The sequence below is a fragment of the Hippoglossus stenolepis genome, chromosome 9 (genome assembly GCF_022539355.2).
Source record: "Hippoglossus stenolepis isolate QCI-W04-F060 chromosome 9, HSTE1.2, whole genome shotgun sequence".
NCBI lineage: Eukaryota > Metazoa > Chordata > Actinopteri > Pleuronectiformes > Pleuronectidae > Hippoglossus > Hippoglossus stenolepis.
In genome coordinates this window covers 28,925,228-28,936,728 of record NC_061491.1, presented here as the reverse complement: position 1 = coordinate 28,936,728, position 11,501 = coordinate 28,925,228, and the positions used below count along the sequence as shown (strand labels likewise).

At 47.3% G+C, this 11,501-nt stretch overlaps 1 protein-coding gene across 1 annotated transcript; it reads left to right on the top strand.

Annotated features, from left to right (window-relative positions):
- Nucleotides 1–774: 774 nt before the first annotated feature.
- On the top strand, nt 775–10,965 carry LOC118115252 (docking protein 2). Its single transcript, XM_047341492.1, is given in 9 exon segments — nt 775–1,132; nt 1,507–1,632; nt 3,897–4,064; nt 4,543–4,651; nt 6,592–6,761; nt 6,947–7,216; nt 7,337–7,435; nt 7,869–8,640; nt 8,643–10,965. Coding segments are annotated over 9 exon segments (1,839 nt in total). The 5' UTR covers nt 775–1,072; the 3' UTR covers nt 8,708–10,965.
- The last annotated feature ends 536 nt before the right edge of the window (nt 10,966–11,501 follow it).

Here is an 11,501-nt window from a genome sequence, read left to right as displayed (position 1 = left end):
GTATGGGTCCCACTTGTAATGGAGTATTTTTACTTTTACTCTGTGGTACGTTGAATATTACCTCCACTGTTTTTCAGAGACAGGCAGAAACCAATGCAGCTTCAACATGACCACCAGGGGGCGCAGGATACCTGTAATGTTTGAATAAAAACATAAAGGAAGAAGTGATGACAGAAACCCGAGGAGGGAAGAAGAAGAAGAAGAAGATGGAACGATAGAGAGAGAAGAGAAACAAACTGTTACACTCGTTAGTTCTGAATCACACAGCAACAGGAAACAGATGACACACACACACACACACACACACACACACACTCACACACACACACACACACTCACACACACACTCACACACACACACACACACACACACACACACACACACTCACACACACACACACACACACTCACACACACACACACACACACACACTCACACACACACACACACACACACACACACACACTCACACACACACACACACACTCACACACACACACACACTCACACATTTGTACTTCTATCTTAGTGAGGACACTCATTGACATAACACATTCCTTCGCCCCCCCAACCTGAACTATCCAAACTAAATAACTAAACCTAACTCTAACATAAACCCTGAAAACAAGTCCTAACCCTCAAACTGCCCATCGACGAATCGTGGACCAGACAAAATGGCCTCACTCTGTAGGTCTACAAGTACAGGAACACACACACCGCAGAAAGACAAGAGGAGGTGGCGAAGAAGTAGAAGAAGAAGAGGAAGAAGAAGAAAAGAGAGGGTGAAGCTCTCCGCCCTGAACAAAGTTAAAGAGAGAGAAAAGAGGAGAGGAATCAGAAGTCGAGAGCAGGAAGAAGTGATTAAAAGAGGAAGTTTGAAGTGTTTTTAAAAAGAACAAGAAAAAGAAGAAACAGAAACAGAAGTGAAGAGGAGAGGAGGAGGAGAAGAGAAAGACGAGGGGGAGAGGAAGAGAAGAGAACAGGAGAAAATAAAGAGGAGAAAAAGAAGAGGAACAGAAGTGAAGAGGAGAGGAGGAGGAGAAAAGAAAGAGGTGAAGTTACAGAGTGGTGATGGACGAGGACATCAGGAAACAGGGGATTCTTTATCTCCAGCAGCAGAGGTTTGGAAAGGTACCGACACTGACACACAATGCTAACACTGCTAACAATGCTAACAGTCTTGTTATTGGTAAATCCCTTCTCTGTCTTCTTTTAATTATCTATAATTTTTACAGTTTTGCCTCAGTGTGTATTTTTTAATATATCTGTAAGTTTGTTGTCCATTTGTTTGTTGTGTTTCTTTGTTTGTTCTCTGTTTAACATTAATATGAACATTAGAGACTAACTCTGGAACATTTATATGAACCATTGTGCTCATGTTAATTAATGAACACTGTACACTAAATAAATACAAGTTTAAAAAAAAATAAGTATATGTGAGTATAGTAAGTGAGTAATGTAACAGTAAATCAGTCCTGTCATTGTCTTTGTGTTTCTGTGTGTAGAAGTGGAAGCGTGTGTGGAGCGCCCTCTACAGGGACAGTCCTTGTTCCATCTCCAGACTCGAGTTCTTTGACTGTAAAGATGGAGGAGTCGAGAAAAGTCTGCGCAAACAACAGGAACACAAGAAGGTATTGATTCTTCTGGACTCTACCCGACTCTACCCGACTCTACCGACTCTACCTGACTCTACCCGACTCTACCGACTCTACCTGACTCTACCAGCTCTACCTGACTCTACCCGACTCTACCCGACTCTACCGACTCTACCTGACTCTACCTGACTCTACCACACTCTACCGGACTCTACCCAACTCTACCTGGCCTCTACCTGACTCTACCTGACTCTACCGACTCGACTCTACCGACTCTACCTGAGCTCTACCCGACTCTACCGACTCTACCCGACTCTACCGACTCTACCGACTCTACCCGACTCTACCGACTCTACCTGACTCTACCGACTCTACCGACTCTACCGACTCTACCTGACTCTACCGACTCTACCTGACTCTACCTGACTCTACCTGACTCTACCCGACTCTACCCGACTCTACCGACTCTACCGACTCACAGACTCTACCAGACTCTACCTGACTCTACCCGACTCTACCGACTCTACCTGACTCTACCGACTCTACCCGACTCTACCCGACTCTACCGACTCTACCGACTCTACCTGACTCTACCGACTCTACCTGACTCTACCTCTACCGACTCTGCAGACTCTACCTGACTCTACCCGACTCTACCAGACTCCCCGACTCTACCTGACTCTACCCAGCCTCTACCGACTCTACCGACTCTACCTGACTCTACCGACTCTACCTGACTCTACCGACTCTACCTGACTCTACCGACTCTACCGACTCTACCGACTCTACCGCTCTGCCCACCGACTCTACCTGACTCTACCCGACTCTCACCGACTCTACACAGACTCTACCGACTCTACCCTGACTCTACCTGACTCTACCACTCACCGACCCGACTCTGCAGACTCTACCCGACTCTACCGACTCTACCCGACTCTACCCGGACTCTGCCACTCTGACTCTACCTGACTCTACCCGACTCTACCGACTCTACCCGACTCTACCGACTCTACCGACTCTACCCGACTCTACCGACTCTACCGACTCTACCTGACTCTACCGACTCTACCTGACTCTACCCGACTCTACCGACTCTACCGACTCTACCGACTCTACCCGACTCTACCCGACTCTACCAGCTCTACCGACTCTACGACTCTACCCGACTCTACCGACTCTACCGGCTCCTCTGACTCTACCTGCCTCTACCGACTCTACCTGACTCTACCTGAGTCTCCCGACTCTCTCGACTCTACCCGACTCACCGACTCTACCCGACTCTACCCGACTCTCCTGACTCTACCGACTCTACCTGCTGTCTCCCCGACTCTACCGACTCCACTCTACCGCTCTACCGACTCTACCCGACTCTCCCTGACTCTACCGACTCTACCTGAGTCTCCCGACTCTCACGACTCTACCTGACTCTACCGGCTCTACCCAGTCTCCCGACTCTACCACACTCTACCGGCTCTACCGACTCTACCCGAGTCTCCCGACTCTACCGACTCTACCTGACTCTACCGGCTCTACCGAGTCTCCCGACTCTACCTGACTCTACCCGACTCCTACCGACTCTACCGACTCTACCAACTCTACCTGAGTCTCCCGACTCTACCGACTCTACCCGACTCTACCCGACTCTACCCGACTCTCCCGACTCTCCCGACTCTACCCGACTCTCACCGGCTTTACCCGACTCTCCCGACTCTGCCCCGACTCCTACCCGACTCTCCCGACTCTACCCGACTCTACCCGACTCTCCCGATCTACAGCTCTACCCGACTCTCCCCGACTCTACCGACTCTACCTGAGTCTCCCGACTCTACCTGACTCTACCTGAGTCTCCCCGACTCTACCAGCCTACCCGACTCTACCCGACTCTACCCGACTCTCCCGACTCTGTGTTCTCCGACTCTACCCGACTCTACCCGACTCTCCCGACTCTCCCGACTCTACCTGACTCTACCCGACTCTACCCGACTCTACCCGACTCTCCCGACTCTACCGACTCTACCTGACTCTCCCCGACTCTACCGACTCTACCGACTCTACCCGACTCTACCCGACTCTACCGACTCTACCTGACTCTACCCGACTCTACCGACTCTACCCGACTCTACCCGACTCTACCCCTGACTCTACCCGACTCTACCCGACTCTACCCGCGACTCTACCCGACTCTACCCGACTCTACCCGACTCTCCCAGACTATACCCGACTCTATCTGACTCTACTGACTCTACCTGACTCTATATGGTCGGTTACCTAGGTGATAACATCCTGTGTCTGTCTCCTAGGTGATTCGTCTGTCAGACTGTATCCGGGTATCGGAGGTGGAAGTGGACGGATGTCCCAGAGACACTGGACCGTTCCTGGTGGAGACAACAGAAAAGATTTACGTTTTTGCTGCAGAAAGAAACCAGGTGGACGACTGGACACACAAACTGTGTGAGATAGCCTTCCCTGTGGGTACACACGCACACACACACGTTGTGTGAATCATGTAGAGATGTCTCAGAGTCGTCAATTTAAACTATTTCTGACTAATAGTGGTTCTTGTTGTTATTGAAGTTGTGTGTTTGTTTGTTTTTGTTTTGAATCTGTGTTTTTTTGTTTGTTTGTCGTTAAACGAGTCAAGAAACTGTTTGAGTTATTAAAGTTTGAACTGAAATATGGATATGACACATGATCAAAAATTAGGCTAATTTTTTGATGTTTTTGTGATGATAAAAAAGTCAGGAAGTGCAGCAGCGAGCTGGTGAACTCAACTGTAACACAGATAAAGTTGCGAGTGTGGAGATAAAATGTGATGAGATCAAATAGTCCAACTGGGCTGTACCCGACGTGTGAAGAACCTCCCTCATTGGTGGGTTTCAGTGGAGTATAGGGTGTGTAACTGTTGTTGTGTAGTTTGTGTGACACTGATGAATGGTGTCTGTGCAGATGAGCTGGACAGAGCACAGCGTGAAGCGAGGCAGCATGCAGAGAGGAACCAGGGTGGAGGAAGACGAGGGGATGGAGGACAACTCTTTGTACAGCGGCAGACAAACAGGTACAACTGTCTCACTGCTGGTTCACCTACAACTCCTGAGTCAGTCTCATCTGTCAATCATCAGGTCTCAGCTGTCAATCAACCTGTTTTTATATCATCAAATAACTGATTCAAACCAAACTGATCAGAAACACTTGAACAAACATCAGTGAGATAAGAACGACCTGAAACGACAGAAACATCTTTACAAACATTTATTTAACGTCGACTTTGAGTTTTTAGTTTGGTTCATGTCCCATCTGCTAACATGGAGGAGGAGGGTTTGTGACCTGCACTGCAGCCAGACACCAGGGGCATAGCCAGAGGATTTGGATTTGCTTTATTTACAGCCATTGTGTCGACAGAACACTGAGTCAGACAAAGCTAAACGTTTTGAACAGTTGAGAACGTCTGTGTCGTTGTGTTTGTGCAGTTTTCAGTTCGACCTTCAAACCTCACTTCCTCTCTCTCGCTCTGTTTTCCCATCACAGTTAAATTTAGCAGCCTGCGGTTAAAGTGATGCATTTATCTACAGCAACACACACACACACACACACACACACACACACACACACACACACACACACACACACACACACACACACACACACATCTCTACAGGTCACATGTGTGTGAGCAGTGCCAGCTTGTATGTGTTAGTTCCTGCTCTGTGTGTATGTGTGTGTGTGTGTGTATTGTGTGTGTGTGTGCATGCAGAGCGTCTTCAGCTTTTATCTTGAAGGGTAAAACTTCCTGTTTCTCAACAGGAAACTGTGGTAAAAGTAGTGAGGTCTATGACTTGAATTGAAGTTGTAACACTGTAGTGTAATAATACATGTAGTACTACACACAGTGCAGTGTGTTTTAACACAACAGTCACATTTGATTGGATCATTGAGGTCATGATGCTGTGTGTGTGTGTTACAGTAGAAAGACAAGTCAAACGTATAAAACATCTAAAATTTTTGTTCAATCTTAGTTTTTACATTCTATTTTGAAACCTGTCTTTTTAATCAAGGTAATGCTGCGTTTCCTTTGCTCGCCTGTTGGTGGCGTTATATCCACTTTGTGCATGTGTTTGTCAGTAGAGTCAAAAGTGACTTTTTTTTCTGTGAACCTTTTTAACCAACAGAACCAATGAAAATCATGAACAGAATTGGTGACAATGTGAAACCCTGACCACTCCCACTGAGAACTGTGGACCCACTTTGATTAAACAATGACCAGATGGCCCTTAGCAAAGCCCCCCCCCCACAGGGGACACGCTCAGCCGGGGACTTGTGGGTATTCTCACTCCTGCCTGGTGCCTATCATCTAACCAGGAGGTTGGATCCAGAGGCCACGCCTCCCACTGGGGAGGGAGCATGTCCAGGCCCCGCCTGTCTTACAGAACTGTTCCCTGAGGCCCCTCCCCACGGGTGGTGGCTCCATGTTGTCAGGGCTGGGCGGTGCTCAAACTATCGGGGGATAATCACATGGGTGGAGGCCTGGCCACCGGACACTCACCGGTGAGACTCCCCCCAGGTGAGACTCCCCCCGGGTGAGACTCCCCCCGGGTGTGACTCCGGTGTGACTCCCCGGGTGAGACTCCCCCCAGGTGTGACTCCAGGAGGGGGCTCCAGTTGTTCTGAGCGAGGGTAGCTATATTGGTCGCCGTTTCATCAGGGTTTTCTGAATCGCCTTTTGTCTGGCCCCTCCCCTGGGGCCCCTCTGCCTTGGGAGACCCAAGAGGAGCAGGTGCCACCGACAACACAGCTCCAGGATCAGTTTATAACCCAGAATCTATAATCATAAAGATAATACAGGATCTATTATCTTAAGGAGATGCACATATTCAGTTTGAGAAGCTGAAAGAAGAAACATTACAAATAATTAACAAATTTGATCAGTTAATGAGTTTTACTGTGGATCAACCAGTTATTTCATCAGTGTGTGTATGTGTGTATGTGTGTGTGTGTCAGTGCGTGACTTCAGAGTGTGTGTGCGGAGGACGGAGGCCTCGGATCACTGCAGACTGAAGGGAGACGTAGTCCTGCGAGTGGACATGGACGCTCTTCACCTGCTCAACAAGACAGGAGACGTCATGTTTACATGGCCGTACAAATTCCTGAGACGCTTTGGACGAGACAAGGTGTCTCTCACACACACACACACGCGCGCGCGCACACACTCCCACTCACTCGCACACACACACACACACACACACACACACACACACACACACACACACACACACACACACACACACACACACACACACACCAACACACAACACACACAGGATGTTGTGAGTGACGTCTTTGATCTCGTCTGCAGTCGACCTTCTCCTTTGAAGCGGGGCGGAGGTGTGCGTCCGGCGAGGGCAGTTTCGAGTTTGACACCAAACAGGGCAACTTCCTGTTTCAGGTGGTCGAATCGGCCATCCAACTGCGGAGGACTGCCCCCCCCCACAGACAGACTTCTGGGGGGGGGCAGCTGAGTCCAGAGACCCCCCACAACCTCAACCTGCCCCCCCCACCCCAGAGCAGGACGCTGCTGCTGCCACCTCAACCCCGCATTCATATCCCACAACCCCCTGCGGCTCAGGTCAGCTGATTCACAGGTCATCTGTACATGGTTTCAAAATAAAGTCAGGATCGTGATGTTTGAATAACAACATTTCAAGCTGTTGGTTGTAACTTTAAAATGATTGTTTCCTGTCTGCAGGCTGAGGACGCTGTGTACAGCACAGTGACGGAGCATCATCTCATGAGTCATCACAAAGAGAGCTCCACCCCTTCACTGCAACAGCAGCGCCCCCAGCTGGTAGGACACAACCCTCACAACAGAGTTGTCTTGAGAAGGGACAAGTATAAGTTCATGACTCTGGTTTTATTTCTCTTTTAGTCTAAACTGTTACAGCTTTGAGTTTTGTAGAAACACACGTGTGTTCACCTGAACTCACAACTGTCCAACAGGAAGCTCATGTTGTGTTTAAGGACACGAGGGATTGATTTCACTTGTTATGATCCTCATGGATTAGTTCTTCATCGTCCTGGTTCTCATTAACCCAGTTCAGTTTCCAACAAACAAACATCAACACATTTCACATTGGACCTAAGTGATCCAAAAGCTCCCCCTGCTGGACGCCTTCAGCTGTTGTAGTGACCGATGAAGACAGGCAGTAAAAGATGAGATCATTGATCACTGATTGGTTATCGATTGGTTTCATCTCTAACGTTCCTTGTTCTGTTCTCAGTGTCGTCTGGAGCCTCCTGTCGACAAAGTCCTGACCGGCGTGAAGAGTTTGTCTCTAGACACTCGCGGTCTCCCCGTCCCCCGAAAGAACCAGGTCAAGATGATCTCCAGCTGCCCTCTGCCCCACGCCGAGCCCAGCCCCCCCCTAGGCTCCACCCCCTCCCACGACTCCAGTCAGAGCCCTAAACTGAGCTCCAATCCCAAACCGGAACAGACCTACGCCCAGATCACACAGCCCGCCCCCAGAGAGCGAGGCTCCAAGAGGGAGAGAAGGGAGGGAGGAGGCAGCCTGGCTCCGCCCTGTAACCTCCCTCAAATCAACCCGGAGCCAGAGTACTCCCTCCCCTTCGACACCATCGCCAAGAACATCATGGTGGACATCCTGAGCTCCCATCAGGCTCTTGTGTCTGAGTCCGGCGCTGACCCGCTTTATGACAGCATCGACGAGATAAAGATCAGAAACATCTTCCATAGCAAAGACGACGCCCCCGAACCAACGCACAGGAAGGTAGATCACATCTACGACGAGCCTGAGGGCTGCGCCGTCGCCACCGATGCCACCGGAGGGCAGAAATCCACTGTCCCTACCGCAGTGTACGATGACCCCGAGGAGATGAGAGGAGATGCCTGGAGGAACATGGGTACAGCTGATGACCCCAAAGGTCACGAGTACCCGTACGATCCCCGGGTGGATGACTACGCCGTGCCCAAACGACCCAAGAGGGCATTTCCTGTCACACAAGACACCAACAAAGAAGAAGAAGAAGACGAGGAGGACGTGAGCAGGAGGAGGAGGAGCAGCGAGACTCACAGTACACCAACATCATGGTGAAGATGTAGAGACTTCATCATCACGCGTCCGATCAATTCTTCAGGGTTGGACTGGTTTCCGTTTCATGTTGCAGATTTTTACCTTGAATTATTTCAGTTAATGTAACGAGCAGTTGTCTCACCTCACTGCCCCCTGTCGACTGAAACTGGTGATGATGTGATGCTGCAGCAGAGACCAATTAACTAATAACCAGACTAACAACTTTAATTCATTATTTGTATCCACAGGCAGAGGTGGGAAGTAACAGAGTACAAATACTTTGTTACTGTTTATTTTAAAATTGATTTTCCTGACGACTTTTTACTTTTACTCTACATTTGAACACAAATATCTGTACTTTCTACTCCTTGCATTCTCATAACCTGGGGAGAGGCACAGGTACCAGCACTGTGCAGCTTGTCAACAAACTCGTTTTGCAGAGTTATCAAAAGAGGCATCGTGTATCATTGAAGTTCAAATTCTTTTTTACTTTTGTACTTAAGTACATTTCAGACCCTGTACTTTCTTACTTTTACTTGGGTAAAGGAGATGAATCAGTACTTCTACTTTTACCAGAGTCTTTTTTTACACAAGTATATGTACTTTTACTTAAGTAAAGAATGTGAGTACTTTTGCCACCTCTGTCCACAGGTTGATCGCTCATCTTCACACAAATACAACGATCAATATCTGAAACAAGAAAGAAATAAGAAACCAAACTCAAACCGAACTGTTTGATTCATTATCAGCAGTGAATTCATAATTAAACGTTATATCTCAGCTCTGCAGCAGGGAGAGATTCATCCTGCAGGGGGCAGCACAACATTTGCTTAGTAGTTTTTGCACATTGTTAATTGTATTGAAACTCTACTCACAGGCCAAATGAGACTCAACACTTGGAACTAAGTCTCTCACTTCTATGTCAAATAAAACTCTGCATCAAAATCCAACGACCCTTTTTCAAATGGCATTTGTGCAAAAAATAAAAATCACAAACACCATTTGAATCAAAGCAGCAACAACACACTGACGCACTTTATACAAAACACTGCTGTGTTTTCTCAGGCGCCTGTGACAGATTGTCACAGTAAATCTACTCAATTTCAATCAACACAAATAATCCTTACGTCTGATTGTCGTGTTTGCGTCCACATCACAAGCAATATGGCGAGGCCCTGCTGCATCCAACCCTGGACCGACCCCACCTCTCCACATGCCTCTTCCTTTGTTCGCACACCTTTCTGCACCAGGCTGAAAGAGTTCCTATTAGATTGAGAAATGGGGAGTAAGGGGGTGAGTATATAACTTGGAAGTTATTGTGGTTTGTGACCTGGTCCCAGACCAGAGCTGCCTGGTGGAAAGCGACATCCCTGATGACGACAAACTGCACTGCTGCGTCCTGTAGTGCATCAAGAAATGTGATCTCACGCTGTATTGTAGGGACCGAGGGTGTCATGGTGATGGAGCCGTCTTGCAGACTTATGATGATGCACACGGTGATATTTCCTCCACGCCGGACAGAGACGTCCACAATGGCCCTGTCGTCCTCCTCCCCTCTCTCCTCCTCTCTCTCCTCCTCTCGCTCCTCCTCTCGCTCCTCCTCTCGCTCCCACTGCCTCCATGTTTGCAAAGTTCTCACTAAAGAGGTGATGTCAACTGAGGCCTGTTTGTAGAGCTAAGGCTCCGACTGGTGTTCAATAAGGTTATGAAGTGTTTCTGTGTGTGTGTCATTTTGAAATGAAATGTTTTCTCCTTTTTGAATGTAGTAACTAATATAAGAAAGTGTGTGAAGTGTGTTGCAGAATTACAATCAAAGTTCAAAGCAGAAAATGTGTTTGTACTTTGGTGCCTTTGTTTAAGGAATTGTAGCAAAAAGTGAAGGTTTTAAGCTTTTATGTGTGAGCAATGGTAACGACTGCCGAGGAACACTGATCTTATCAATGTTTGTGATTCAATGATTTTGTGAGAGAAATGTGAGATGTCAAATTCTCTTCCTTTAAATGAATCAGATTCATTTTCGTCAGTTGTTTTAAATCAGAGTTGTGGACCTTTTGTTTAATCTCTCGTATGAGTATCTTCATTCCTGTAACATGTAAAGAGAATATGAATAAATTCATATTCTATTAGCAGCTCATGTAAACATCACAATGCAAATAATGTCCATTATCATGTATTCTACATAATGTCTGTGATGTAGAGATGTACAAGTAGAGGGCGACACAGACACAGATTTCACTCCTTCATGTTCTCCTGTCGTCACTTTTTCATAAAGTCTGTAAAAACTGTTTCTCTGCTTCCGACTCCTTTATCACTAACATTAATGTTTACATGATTATTTGTAGGAGCCAAAATGTTTGTTTGCACAAAGTAACTTGTTTGAATCGGTCCCATCTTGTGTCTGGACGGGACCGAAGGCCGGAGCAGGAAGAAAAAGTGATTTATAATAACAATATCATTTAGTTTGGATGTATCAGACATGTCAACTATGCTCAGCAACCACAGCGGTTATATAGGACTGTATATCGTTTACATGATAGTTGTTTACATCAGGGACAGAAAGAGGTCACCATGATGATTATTTAATGAGCATCTGATTCTCTCACTGTGTGTGTGTGTGTGTGTCTGTGTTAATGCAGTCACACACACACACACGTGTCACAGAAATAGGACTTCAGACGTTAACAGCTGGTGTGACCTCATTTATCTAAAAACAGCTGATAACACGATATATCTTCTTCGTTGTTTGGTGAACATGAAAAACAAGTGTTTATTTACAAATAAACAAATATTTACATGTCAGAGTGATGTCAGAGTGAAGTCAGA